The sequence below is a fragment of the Thunnus maccoyii genome, chromosome 4 (genome assembly GCF_910596095.1).
Source record: "Thunnus maccoyii chromosome 4, fThuMac1.1, whole genome shotgun sequence".
Taxonomy (NCBI): Eukaryota; Metazoa; Chordata; class Actinopteri; order Scombriformes; family Scombridae; genus Thunnus; species Thunnus maccoyii.
The window spans coordinates 18,203,406-18,218,052 of NC_056536.1; the positions used below are offsets into that span (position 1 = coordinate 18,203,406).

The 14,647-nt window shown below is 38.2% G+C and overlaps 2 protein-coding genes and 1 long non-coding RNA gene across 7 annotated transcripts in view; 2 read left to right on the forward strand and 1 right to left on the reverse strand.

Annotated features, from left to right (window-relative positions):
* LOC121895442 (neuron navigator 1-like) overlaps positions 1-14,647 on the reverse strand; it is a 108,635-nt gene that overhangs the window by 83,927 nt on the left and 10,061 nt on the right. For 3 of the 5 annotated variants that reach the window (XM_042408591.1, XM_042408587.1, XM_042408588.1), the window contains one exon: positions 1,867-2,049. The gene's annotated coding sequence lies outside the window, so the exon portion shown is untranslated. The remainder of the gene's footprint in view (positions 1-1,866; positions 2,050-14,647) is intronic. The other 2 variants (XM_042408589.1, XM_042408590.1) reach the window with 1 other exon arrangement.
* Positions 8,567-10,517, forward strand: LOC121895710 (G2/M phase-specific E3 ubiquitin-protein ligase-like). Its single transcript, XM_042409132.1, has 4 exons — positions 8,567-8,796; positions 8,897-8,983; positions 9,829-10,082; positions 10,251-10,517. Exons 2-4 carry the CDS (start codon positions 8,932-8,934, stop codon positions 10,515-10,517), a joined length of 573 nt encoding a protein of 190 aa, XP_042265066.1. The 5' UTR covers positions 8,567-8,796; positions 8,897-8,931.
* LOC121895494 lies at positions 11,200-13,067 on the forward strand. The gene is made up of 3 exons (XR_006095784.1): positions 11,200-11,671; positions 12,632-12,767; positions 12,900-13,067. It is a non-coding gene; the product is annotated as an uncharacterized LOC121895494 (long non-coding RNA).

The window sequence follows — 14,647 nt, forward strand, 5'->3', positions numbered from 1 at the left end:
CGGAGATACACCAGGGTCATACTAGTACTACTGCAGCCGACACAAGGACACACAGAGACTCAGCTGTGGCGGGAATGTCTGTGTATATACGAAAAGAGAAAGAAATCGGAGACAAACAATGATACATGTCTGCTGACTGAAACTAGTAGTGGTAAGCAGGTAAAAAAGTGGCAAATCAAATTAAGGTCTGATTCCCTCACACATAAAGCAATGTTTTACAGCACAAGCTTGTTATACGTGTGGGGTGCGGTCTCTGTGTCATGTGTTCAGATACTATACTGGCTTGAAAGACAGGATTATTCTGTATCTTCCTGTTATATAAGTACCTTTACAATAGTTAGATTGTTGGTTAGCTGACATTTTCACCGTGGATCTAAAAGCTTGTGACTTGTCTGGCTACAGAAATTAGTCTGAATATAGAAAGTGCAGTAATTTGTGGTAATAAAAGGCTGAGTTTATTTAAAACCTACAGGAAGAACACGTAAGAAATCAGATATTTAGTTTGGTTTAAGGTGGGTTTTTTGTGGTTCAAGTCTGGTGCTAAGGAAAAAAGGTGAGGACAAATAGGTTAGCTATTAGTTAGTTATTAGTAGTTTTTTTCTGATCAGTTGATTAATCAGTTAGTCCATAAAACATCATAAAATAGTGAAAAATACCCATTACAGTCTCCCAAGATGATGTTCTTTAAACTTCTTTTGGCTGACGAACAGTGCAACACCCAGAGATATTCAATTTACAACATAAAACAGAGGAAAGCAGCATTTTTTTAGATATGAGAAGCTGGAACCAGATAATGTCTGGCATTTTTGCCTGATAAATGAGTTTAACAATGGCTGGATTTTAAAATTGCTGTTGATTAATCAACCTACTAATCAATTAGCTATTTGCTTAATACAATAGATGTGAGTGTTTCTGTGACATTCACTACATACAGACAACACTTCCAATGTTAAGTCTTTAAGTAGTTGCACACAACTTTCTGAGCCCCTATTAACTGACCCCTGCTGTAAGTAATAGTTATTACATTACATTGCAAGTGAATGAAAGGCCTATTAGTTAAGCAAACGTGTGGATAAACGAAAAAGTATTTGAAAAGTCATCTCAGTCATTCTGCCAGGATGGTGCTGACATCTGCTGGATATTGTGTGCAAAAGCAGCAGCAGCAGGCACCCTGATTCCTTCACTGCTCCTCTGTTCTGTGTAATTTTCTTTCTATCTCCACATAGCTAGGAGCTGCACCACATGAGCTGAGTAAAAACATACTTCACCTCAGTCAAAAAAAATGCAACTGTTTCGGGTATAAACTTCTCTTTCCTCTGACGGGAGAGCTTAGGCAGGATAGCGCAGCCAGCATAAGATGTTAGCTTCTAACTTCATAATCACATCACAACATTTAGCTCTCCGGTCCCATGACACACTCAGCCTGAACTGAGTTATGTCTGATCAAAGAAACATGTAAAGCCCCTCTCTCTCTCTCTCTCTCACACACACACACACACGCACCGTCACCCTTGTGATGAACACCCTCTGACTCATCACAAAATCAATAAATGAGGTAGTAACACAGGCCTCTCTGTCTGAACTGAAGGACATTAGCAGTGCCTGTGTGTTTGTGTGTGTCACCTAGTCTGGAAAGTCTACAATAAATAAATGTAATTACCTCCATAATGACAACAACCATCTTGCAATATCTTAGTGACACCCAGTGGTGCAAAAACACTAAAATGTACAGTTAGAATTCCTAGAAATGCACAGTGTTTGTAGAAGACAGTCACAACAGAATGACAATAACAACATCTGAAACTCAAATGCTGCTTATTATGAAATGTCATATGCCAGATCTGCTGTCCGACATGAGTATATTACCTGCCAATTGGGTCCCGCGTCTTTGGTGAGCCGTTAGGCTGAGAAGGCAGTGCCGGTATGAGGGAGGTCACGCTTCTCCGACGTCCCAGGAACAATGGGCTGTTTTTTCCTGGATCACTGTTGCATCCTCACCACTGCCCTCCCATTGGTCCGTAGCGCCTCACTATTCACCAAGACAGGAAGCTGTGACAAACAGGAACCACATTTCCAGCCAATCAGCCAACCCATACCAAAGTGACTCATTTTCAAAGTCACTTTCTTTGATGAAATCAGTGTTCTCATCTTTTGGCAGCAAAACTTCATTTCAGTCACACAATAAATGTCTGTTTGAACAATGAACTGAATACTGTTTATGTTATTATGAGTCAGTTACCAAAATGGAAATTTACTTGGTCTACATTGACACATTCTGTCATCCTTAGGGACAGTTTTCAGGGACACTGTTAAACAGTTGACCACAATGTATTTTTCATGTCATACACTGGGTTCTGCAAGTGTTTTATTTATTGAGGATAGTCAATGACTGATGTGAAAACATAAAATTGACCAAAACTGGTCTAACAAGGCTTTCAGTGCTGCATGGTACAACCACATGGTGAAGTAATCAGTTGAGGAGTTCCACAAAATTTCTACAGTCAGAGTGTGAATCACTCAGAAACGAGGGAAAAGATGTTCTTCTAACACTCGCTGGCTCCACACGCACTCATTAAAGAAGCGAGGATAGTGGTGCAAACACATACACCCACACAAACTAAACAGGACAGGAGAGAACATAACCAGACTACCAATAATATAAACATTACCATGTGTGCACATGAAGTGCGCCTCTATTCTGATTCACTACTACTAATCTTCTCCACGTCATCCGACACTCTAATTTTTTCAGACCTTTCTCAGATGCACACACATTACACTATGTATGCTATGCATGCTGCACTGAGTCATACAGCCCCTATAACGCTGACTAAGGCTGATCGCATCATGTCACCCCTGGTTAGAGCGTACCCCCCACCTCTCTCATCCCCTCTTCCCCTCTTTTCATCCCACTTAAGCTCTGCCTTTCTGTCCGTTTGCCTCTCTCTTTCACTCTACAGCCATCACTCCGTTGCGCTCCTGATAATGATATCACTGTGAACATGTTCATCCAACAAGATGTGTTTGTATTTATCTGTTCACACAATCAACAGGGAAAAAAAATACCATTCATAGTTACATTTACAAAAAATGTGAGAACAGATAAATTCATTCAACAGTCTAATTAACAAACGCATAAACAGAAATGTCAAATACTACACTCACCCTCCGCGAGCATCTGGATACAAAGCAGCGACTGAGTTGTCTCCCAATCTGTATGCTGCTGAGCGCGTCTGGCTACTTTTGCCTGGCAAGCCTCTGAGCTGCGAGCATGTGCATTTGTGTGTGTGTGTCTCTGTCTGTCATTCTACTCCTCTATCACGTCATGCCGCTCTGCTGCTGCCGCAGTACGCCTGCAGCCGTATTCCCGCCCCTCTCTTTCTTTTTTCCTCCCCTCATCACAATCCCTACCTCTTTCTCTCTCTCTCTTTCTCTCAGTAATGGACCTGTTGGCTGTGCTCCCTCCCTCTCTGAGGTGAAATATAAGCCTAGCTGAAGCAGAGACAGGCTGGTCCATTAGCTGGATGAGTGTGGTTTGTGTGTCTGTGTGTGTGTGTGTGTGTGTATGCTCACACATGGCCGCCTGTATGTGTGAGTAATGCATGGTAATTAAGCAGATGTAGCCACAAATGTAAAAAGCCCAACCCCATCATCTGGCTTTCAAAGTCTAATTGATGGTCAGGGAAAGAAGATTTTATAAAAAGAGAAAAGAAAAAACAGAGCGTGCTAATGATAGATCTGCAAACGACAAATGAAAATGTGCATGACACTTGCATAAACACACACAAATGCGCACATCTGATGTCTATATTCATGTGTGTGCCAGTGCGCATGCCCGAATGAACAAGCATCCTGGAGGTGGAACTGCCCATCCATCACTCTAATTTGTCCCACACCTCTAATGAAAGAGGACGACAGAGTGCGATAAAGAAATACAGGAGATATAAAAAAGGGGAGAGAAGCTGGAGACAGGAGGCAAGGACCAAGAGAGTAAACCTTCTATTGACATCTTTTCCCAGCTGACAAATACAGAGTAACAATATACATCCCAGATCTGACCTTGAACTAAGCTTCTCCAGACTGTATTTATATCCTCATAAACCACAGACTGTAAAAATATCATCACACGTGGCCAGTCCACCCAAAATATCTGATCCAGTTACCAAAAAAGAAAATGTTATTTAACTGTGGCGGTACAAAGACTTGCTATTTTTACTATTGACTCACATATCTTCCTGTATTGTACTCATAATGGGTTTGTTTTGAGTTTAATAGAAAATACTTGGTGATTTTCTTTTTGTTTTGTTTTTTTTTGATTTTCAGTTCCCAGCCACTTTTGTGTCTTACTCTCGCTCTGTTTCTGTCTATTCTCCCATTTCTGCTGTGCTGGCTTACTGTTTGACACACTGACATAAGGGACAGTGCTGAATATTTAATGAAGATTGTGATACAGAGCAGGATCACAGCCTTAAAAAAAAATCACTGTAATGGCATCTTCATACTTCAATGATTGTTAAACGTTATTTCTGAGAATGTCAACTTGTTTTTCTTCTTATGTGTTTATTCAATCATTAGATTGAACTATCTGTAATGGTCTTACAGCCTTGATCTTGCAGTAAAGTACAGCCTGAGAGCTTTCTGGCTGATCATATATTGATCAGCCATTGACTGGCTGCACTAACACTTGACGAGGTCTGCAAGTCTCTGCTCAAGAGATACATAAATAATGTAAAGCCTGTTCGGCAGTATGCAAATAAATACATCAACTGATCAACTGACCATGATAAACTGATGAATTCTAGTGTGCAGCCTAATGGGCAAAGCGCCTCCCCCACACATGCTGGACACATGAATGCACATGCATACTGTACAACCCCCCCCCCCACAACTCCCTCTTTCTCCCCACAAACATGCACACTCAATATGCCCTTCATATTGTAGACTACAATCACTTCAATGCTCACCCCTAAAATACTCACAATAATAATGCCAAGGCCCCTCTTGTGGTTCTTCAGCTCCCAATAGGGGATTAAAATGTTTGAAACTCATGCACGGCAAACACTCCAAAGTCAGCCACAAGCACAAAACACACTCACATGATCTGTTGCTTTGTCTCAGTGGCTCATGAAACGGGAAGTGATTTGTAACAGAGGGATTATGGGTAGGGGCATGCAAAACCGTTTGTGTGTGTGTGTGGGTGTGTGTATGTGTGTGTGTTGAGAGGGTTGGGGGTTAATGTCATAACTAATCTTCTGATGTCCCCCGAGGCATGCTCACCCCCCTGACAGACGCCGCTTTGACAATGGGACATTTGTGTCACTGTCACCCCGAGGGGCATCTGGAGGGATCGGGGGGTGTTGGGGGTTCTAACATGTTGAGTGTTCGGGCCTCTGACATGTAGCTTCACTGAGATGAGTAAAATAAAGTGAGAGCAGACAGATGGAACACTAATGAAGAACAAACAGACAAAAAGATAAAAGAGGTTATTGCAGCTTTGAGGAAGTTAAAGTTCCCTTTGAAAATTCATCTTCAATTACCAAACTGCTCCGTCAAAAGTGCACATAAGACTGTACCTCATGTGAATGCACTGTTACCACTAGATGGGGTCAAACTGCTTCATCTCATGCTGAAGTCTCCTGTCTGGTATCACTGTACTCAGGTACAAAATTAAATGCAGCGAAGACCAGTTAAACCTAATATTGAAAAGGTTTTGCAACAGAAAAGTGGAAATTCACAAGGCCAGAGAGTTAGTAGACCTGTGAATGTTGATCTCTAGTATCCATACTTTAATAGGGTTTAGTCATAATGTGCTGAGTATCATGTTATGATATGATATTGTGTGTATTGCCTACATTTGAACACATCATATCACCCATAACAAATTAGTTTTTTAAAAGAATTGCAAAAACTAAGGCTGTTCTAAAACTGAATCGCCTTTCATCTGACTTTACAATAACCGGTATTAGACACAACATATTACACGTATAATGTAATAAAGAATACTATAAAATACTATAAAATGGTTTTACATTATTCAAGAATGTAATTTCTGTCTAGTTGGAAAAAAAACTGTTGTGTTTGACTTCCTCCTGTGGGAAATTCTTGTCAACAATTCTGATCATAAATACTGCAACACCGAAACAAACTGAAATAACCCAAAATCCTCATTCCTGCAGGAGTGGAAGACAAGAACTAAACATAACGTCACTCTTTGTCTTTTATTTGACTCAATCAAACCCAAGTTTCCACAATCTGACAATCAAACCACCCATTTCCTCTCCTCACTGTGTGTTTTCTCCAGTTTATTTGATGGAAAAAAACAAACATAGACTTTTGTTTATTTGTTCGTTCATTCCAGCTCATTTTTTTCAGGGCAAGGAGGGCTGGAGTCAATAAAAGCTGACATTGTTTGAGAGACACTTTTGACAGGTACCCAGTCAAAATGACACAGATAGACAGACACTCTGACTGTGGGAAACTGCAGCAAGCAAACAAGGAGAGTGCTGTAAGGGTGTAGACCTAAATCTATTACTACAACTAATAGCTTTGCCACTAGCAATAATAATAATCATCATAACCATGAGGAATTATGTTTCCATTGGCTTGGTTGTGGGTTCTGATCATTCATTTCTGGTCGTCTGTGATCATTTACAGCTTATTTCAGTTCTCAGAAATGTGTTTTCTAGTCAGTTTTGGCAGATCACTTAGGATACAAAGAGCACTGAAGTCAAGGCACAATCATTTCACTAGATAAGCATCAACCAGTGAACTGTCTCCTGTTTTTGAATTACTATATCATTACTTTATTCATCTGTATTGTGGACTGTGGTAAAACAATGAAAATGGCACATTTACTGAGGCTGATATTTGTGTAAAATTATGGATTCCTTGTATTACAACATGTACCAGAGTCTTTGCCACACAAAGACTAACATCTGGTTGTTATTTTTGGTTTGGTATAGTCTTGAATTGGATATACAGTGTAAAAATAATTATCATTAAGAAGTAACCAGGGTTGGATGATAATTCAATATTGTTGTTTATTTCAGTTGATCGTGATATGATTATATGATATGATTAAATCATGGAAGCAATATTGGTGGCATATCCTTAGTCCCACTGTGATACTGATTTCAACCATTTTACCCAGTCCTACTTGTGACCTGTTAGTTGTATGCGAACAGAATCTGTTGACGGTCACTTTTAAAATGTAGATGCCTTAGGTTAAGCTTCCAGACTCCTTCTGCTTTTATGATACCTGTACTGACAAGTTAAACCAGCTTAGACTACTGGGAGTTGAAATTCCCACCCAGACCCAATAACAGCACTGACAGGAAACACAACAGAGGAGACTATCACAGATCTTCACAGGTAAGCACAGCTGCAACCTCTTCCTGACCACAAATTGTTCTCTCTTTTTTCCATGTTACTCTCCAGGTCCTGCATTTATCTTACTTACTGCACTCTCAGTGGGTCCAACATAAGAGTAAGATGTAAAGATAAAGGCAAAGTGGAAATTGTCTTTTTTTTAAGATGAACTTTACTATATTTCAATTATTGAGTCAGTTAATCAAAATGACTTTTATAAGCCATCATTACTGAATATCAAGCGCTTCAGCAATAGTCTGGCAATAGATGCAGACTTATAAAATAATCTCCGACTGTTGACATCGTTTCAAACTGTGATTCTGGTCTAAATATTTGTCCAAAATTATGCTCAAAGTCAAGCTTATTCTGTATCATTTTTTTTGTTGTGACTAAGGTTATTTTCCATTTTACCCAGGTAAGAAAAGATGATACTCCTTCCTAATCCTTTCAAGTTTTATCTCAATAGACATGGACAAACTGTGCACATACATTTCACAGAAAAAAGAACCTTTTTATAAATTTGAAAGAATATATTTAAACATTTAGAATAGCAAGGGATGTCTCAGAAAGAGTCTATATACTCAACCAAAGGTTTAGTGAGCAGAAAATTGTATCCAGTGATATAGACTGGAAAGCTAATTTTCTAGCTAATGGTCTGACCAAACAGGTTAAAAGTTGAGGAGTAGTTGACGTGATTCTTCTTTACCTTTTTGCCAGAGGGTCACTGACAAGCAAAGCTGCAATGCAGCATACCTCTGAGACAGCAGCCCTGTAATTTGACAAGTGTTAACACAGAAATGTTATTTACATTCTCTGGTAGTGAGCTCAGTGTTACACTGACCAGACGCACAGTAGATTTGTTTACAGCATTTGCCATTTACCCAATACCTTATTATAAATTCCTTTTCTCAGATTGTTGGACCGACTTCCTTTGACTTACTGTCCATTATGATCGGGTCAGTACCTACAGAAAAGGAACACACTGAAGTAACAGAAGACAGTACCACAGGTGGTACATGTTTCTTTAATCTACCATGTATTCAGTGCTGTAGTACAAATATCATATATACTATATACTGTATATACTCACAATTCAGTGACATCAATCATCACTAATCTTTTCTAAAAAAAAACACATTAGTGTGTCCTTAAAAGCTTCATTTGTGAACACTGGATATTTCAAATGCTTCACATTTTATTTCCTTGTTTTGCTCTCTTTGGCTGTCTCAGAATGGAGAACAGTGTCAGATCCAAAACAAGCTGGTTGGCTATTTTCACAAGACCTTCTCCATGGCAACAAAGATTCAGACAGTCTATTACTGAGTGTGGACATCAGACAAGACAAGGAGACGCAAGATCGAGCTTTAGTCACATTCTACAAGAGAGACAACGTTCAGTGGGCGTCGCCACTTCAATGCAAACTTCAAGGTAGACACCAGTATATTAAATAGCACTGCTGTAACTGTTTAAAAACCACTACATTACCCAGGTAAGTGATTTATGGATAACAGCATGTGTTTCTCCACAGGTGATGTTGCAACAGGAAGTGGAGTCGACCGCCACATGATGTCAACAGTGATTTTCAAGCTTACAAGTGGATTCCATATAAACTTAGGTTAGACACAACAACACACACACACAAACACACACACACACAGTGTTGATTGAGCCTATTTTCTCAGTCTACAGACCATTATAATCAATACCAACTTCAGACAATTAAACTGTAAACCTTGATCCTTAGAAAAATCTTATTTACCTATGATGACATAACATACAGTGGGTTTGAAGTGAACGTGTTACTATTATTATGTCTTAGTCTTGTTCTAATTTCAGTAATAAGATTGTAATTGCTGATTTAAGAAATAAGTTGCAACTTGTGTTACATTCTTGCCCCTTTTTGGTGTAATCTCTACTAAAAGATTTGTCTCACCTTACTCTACCTTCAAGTTAAGTTGGCAATAAAATCAAGTACAAGCAGAGCACACAGGAACAATCCAGGAAACTGGCAAACAGTGCTTTGACCAGATCAACATAAGCTTATCTTTATTTGAAACCTCAAAGAAAGATTTTATGTCATTATAGAGAGTAATTCTCCTCTACTGTTGCAATCAGTTTAGGTTAAAATGCAAAAGTACTGCAAATAAGACAAATAATAAGTGTTAAGTAAAGTTTCTATTTCTTCATAAGGACAAGGGTTAATATGATATTCATAATCATGATTATGGCAATGAATATGAACATGAATTTGAATACAGATGTCAATATGGTTGGGATTATGGTTAACATTATCCATCACAGCTTATTAGATATCAGGTATGTATAATTAAGTATAAACAATCCACACTTATCATTTTACACCATTTATACTGATGATATTAAGAGATAAATTTACTACATTCTCTGATTAGTCTTGTCCTCTAAATCTTCTCTTAATCCTTCATCTATCACTGTTTACAGGAAATGCAGCCATTACCAAAATCTTCGAGGGTGAGCCTGATCACCTCATCCCCTCGGTTTCAGATGAACTGCTTGACAATAACATGTTCACTGTAGCAGGCCGGATGATTGGGCATTCCTTCTTGCACTGTGGGCCGAGTTTCCCAGGACTCAGCCCGGCCATTATTCACAATCTCTTTGAGGGTTCATTGGAGACTACTCCTGTGACAATACAAGACTGCCCTGACCTTGACATCCGTGACGCTGTGAAAATGGTGAGAATTGAATTTAACTGAGGTAAACACATGAAAAATATGTAGGCTTACATTTTCTACAAACAGGCTCCATCAGTCACTGGAAGCCCTCAACATAAAACTGCAATCAGTTTAATTTATTCTATGTGTGCCGCATAAAAAAATGTTCTCCATTATTTTTTATTCCAGCTTGATGGAGATACCGAATTAAAAGAACTTGACTCCATCCATCAGCTCTGCCTGTCGTGGAAGCTCCCTGCACCAAATGCCACCAACAGGAAATGGCTGTCTAAAAAACTTCTTTTGCATGCTGTAATGTCAAACTGTCTCTATTTATTCTACTGCAGCTTCTCAAATCAAGTTACTTCATCCACACTAGTGCTGAACACAGCGAATCCCCTATCATTAAATATTAGATATTATTATTTTACTATATCCTTAAAAGACTGTTCCTAAGAGCATTCCCACATCTTTATTTTATGACATTTTTATTTAGAGTAGAGCTGACAATTAGTCAATTAATCAATCTAGTTGATCACCAGAAAATGACTCGGCAACTATTTTGACAATTGAATAATCATTTTAGTCTTAAGGAAAACTGCTAAACTTGTGCTGGTTGCAGCTTCTAAAATGTGAGAATTTTAAACTTTTACGTGTCATACAGGATAGTAAACTTCATATCTTTGGACCTTGGGCTTTGGGTATTTTACTGACAAAACAATTACTCGATTAATCAGGAAAATAAATGGCAAATTAATCAATAATGAAAATAATTGTTAGTTGAATCCCTATTATAGAGACAAATGTCATAAAAAAGGAAACAGACATTTTTCTACTGGTTGCTGACCATTTCAACCATTAACATGATACCCAATAGTCACTGCAAAAGGTCATGTTGCTATTCAGATATATTGTCATAACCAATAATGGAGTCGAGATCTGCTCGTCAGCAAGGAAACAGAGTTCAGATTAAAGGTATATCAGAGTCTGTTTCCTTGTCAACACAAGCAAAATATGAAAAAGTCGATGTCGATGAGTGGGAGGACCGCTCCAACAAAAAGAGCACTGGTTTCTTTCCAGTTTATGTTTGAAGACAGTTTCCAGTCCCTGTTGTCACATCCATCATTAGTCCCTCTGCACTGTCATCCGCAACAGAGTCAAACAAAAACAAGTTTGCATGACTGACCTTTAAATCTTCGTCATTCGGCTTCCAATAATGTGAAGCCTGGCTTTTTGTTTTAAACTATCCATACAACTATCCCTCGGTTATATCTCAGATTTTCTATTAACTGTTAACTTCTTATCTATTAACTATTTTTTTTGGCATTGTAAAATCAATATGCTCAAAACTTTATGGCTACTTTAATAAACTTTCAATTCACTAACTTCATTAACTCCCAATTTAAAGCAACAGAGAGAAGATATTGGTGAATTGTTTTGTGTATATTATGTCTCTTTTATTATTGCAGGTTATTAAGCGAACAAGTTGTCAAGTCAATCAGTTCCGAAGAGGCTTAAAAGAAACAGGACTGTGGCCACTACTCATTCACAGAGGAGATGTGATCCCAATCCTGTTTCCCAGGGAGTCAGAGGCACAAATCACACCTCAGGTACTGAAGCAAAGAGAGTTGTTAAATGCTACAAATAACTGTCACTTATTCAGAAAGGGTACTTTGGAATTTTGACTATTGTTCTCATGGAACACAAAAATGTACAAGAAAGGACAAAAGTGGCACCAAAATGTTCATAGATTTGCCGAAATCTACACATTGAAGATACACTCCCTGATTTGTTACAGCGACAAAATGGCGCCCCCTAAATTCAAAATCGTACAAAAAAAAAAACAAAATCTGGATACTCCTAATGTTATGGTTAAATTTGAAGATACGTCGTGCATAGGGCTGGGTATAGTTTAAAAAATTACGATACCAGTACCCTTAAAGTGATACCAATACCAAGAGAGTACTTCATTCGATACTCAACATGCAAATGGAAGCATTCAGTTGTGTAAAATGCCACCACTCCACCCCATCCAAATGATTTTTACACATATACATTTTGAAAGTGTTCAAATTATTAAAATATTTATTTTTGTGGCATCTCGGCACGCTGAACTGCCAACTTGGTCAAATACGCCGCGCTCAACTTCACCACCACTGACTGTATGGGTTGTAGCTGCTGTGGTAGTGGGCCAATCACATGTCGCTTTAAATGAAAGAACGCTTATGGTGATTGACTGTGAGCAAAACCATACAAATAATTTTTCTAGATCTGGGTACAAAAAGGATCGAATGCAGGTATAATTTGACCAGAGCAGTTTCAATACTACTTGGTACTGGGTTATTTCAGTCGATACCTTAAAAGATATTGAATACCAATACCCAGCCCTAGTCGTGCAGTATGTTTAGCCTAATTACTTTTGCTTTCAAGTTATTGTCTTAAATACAAGATAACTAAAAACTGCCAAGGCATTCAGATTCTTTCCATTGCTACTGTAAACTGCACCAATATCAAACACTAAGAAGATCAAAGATTATTTTGGACTCAGTTGAAGTTACGTGTGATTTCAGATGATCTTTGATTGCATCATATGGCCATCATCTGTAACCGTCATCTTCGAGAGCTACAAAGTCAAAGACGATGCCGAGTGTGATGTCACGGATGTATCCAGAGTATCTGGCTACTTGAAAACATTTATTGAAAATGGTATGTATCAATATTATTATTGTGATGTACAGTACTGTGCAAAAGTTTTAGGCACTAAAAGTTTAAAGCTACTGTAGCATGAAGTCTGTTTGGTACGTTTTGTGTTGTCTGATGAGCTGCTATTTAACACAGCATCTCCAGCTGAGCTAAAGAGCCTCATAAAGTTCTGGACAGGATGGGAGGTGCCAGCCACAGAGATGAAGGTGGAAATAGTTGAGGCAATGCTTCCCACAGCTTTAACATGTTTTGAGAAGCTGAGGTTGCCGAGGCATTACGCAGCATACAAAACATTCCATCAGGATTTGAGTGCATGCATATCAACCAGCCACAGTGGTTTTGGCTGTGCCTGAAAGGCAACATCGCTCACTGTAAATGTATGTCAGTATGTGTGTGACTGTAACTGTATAATGTGTATAATAAATACTTCCTTTATTACCTGTCTTCTTATTACGATTCTTGATTTGCAGCTCTCATTGTTGGATTTGCTACACATTTGCAGCTCTCATTGTTGGATTTGCTACACATGGTGACAACATACTACAACAACTGGAAAGCCAAAGGCTTTCCAGTTGTTGTAGTATGTGGTCAGCATGGCTGTGGCTGAGAATTACAGTTTCTAATTACAAGTGACAGCCTGAATGTACATAATGTTACATAATGATGCACCAACATCCAGTATCGCACACCGACTGTCATTATCATCTTTCCTGCATGTTACTGATATCAGTTTATATATATAGCTTTCTAATACAGTTGTAAGAACTAATTCAAATTGAACTGAAATATGTCTTATATTTATTAGTCGACCAACGGAAAATTAATTGGCAACAATTTTGATAACTCACTAATCATTTAAGTCATTGTTTAAACAAAAATGCCAAAGTCTATGGAATATTTTATTTACAGTCCCCCTCCACTCAAAAAAATGTTTTGCTTGTTGTTCTTCAGTTGGTTGTTTGAGCGCTTATATGTATAGAGCGCTTTCAAAGGTACAAAGATGCTTAACACAGAAGAAGAAAAAAGAAATCTATATACAAAACACACTACAAGCAAGAGAACACACTAAAAGTACATTAAGTGGCCAGGACATTAAATCAAACATTAAAAACGTTTTGAGTAGTTAATGGATTTTTCAGTGGGAGACATTTTGTATCCAGCAGTTAAACCTTTTAAATGAAAAATATTTACATATTCATAGATTACGGATTTTTCCATGAGGGAGGGTAGATGTAATTTTAGATGTAACTTTACGAATTTTAACAAGGTAATTGAAGTTTTTTTTATGGAAAAACACATCAGACACAAATTATTATTCAAAGCAGAGTATCTTTGTCTTAAAATGTCTGTAGGGGAACTTCAAAATATTGTCTCATTTTTTATCTTAGTCTTCTATAATAGATGACAGACAAATTTGGGTCTTGGACTGTTGATCTGACAAAACAAAGAAACAGATTTTTCCTGAGTCCCATCTTTTGACATTTTAAAGGCCAAATGATTAATCGAGAAAATAATCTGCAGATTTTTCAATAATGACAATGATTATTAGTTGCAGGCCTAAATTTAAAAAACAACAACAACAACAAAAACATGTTGGTACTGTTAATGCACACCCAGTCTGCATGAGGAGTCATTATTTGCATGTGTGTGCCTTCTAGCTTTTGTTCTGGTGGTCAGTGCCCACAATGACCACATGATGGCAGCAGAAGTCAATCATTGTAGAGCTGAATACCATCTCTGTCCACATTAACAAGCTGCTCCACAATCCATCTCTCTTGATGCTTTCTCAACCATTAAGCATATTTGAGACCTTTAGCTGCTAGTTCCTAAAGGCCATTTAAGGTTGTGGTGATAAAGTACAGAGGCTGGAATTACTTTAAGAT

What these genes read in the sequence shown, in the direction of transcription:
- LOC121895710 (XM_042409132.1), top strand. Translation starts at nt 8,932, where the DNA reads ATGATGTCAACAGTGATTTTCAAGCTTACAAGTGGATTCCATATAAAC. An exon ending in TGGATTCCATATAAACTTAG is followed by an intron (nt 8,984 to 9,828) that starts GTTAGACACAAC and finishes CACTGTTTACAG; the next exon opens with GAAATGCAGCCATTACCAAA. An exon ending in TCCGTGACGCTGTGAAAATG is followed by an intron (nt 10,083 to 10,250) that starts GTGAGAATTGAA and finishes TTTTTATTCCAG; the next exon opens with CTTGATGGAGATACCGAATT.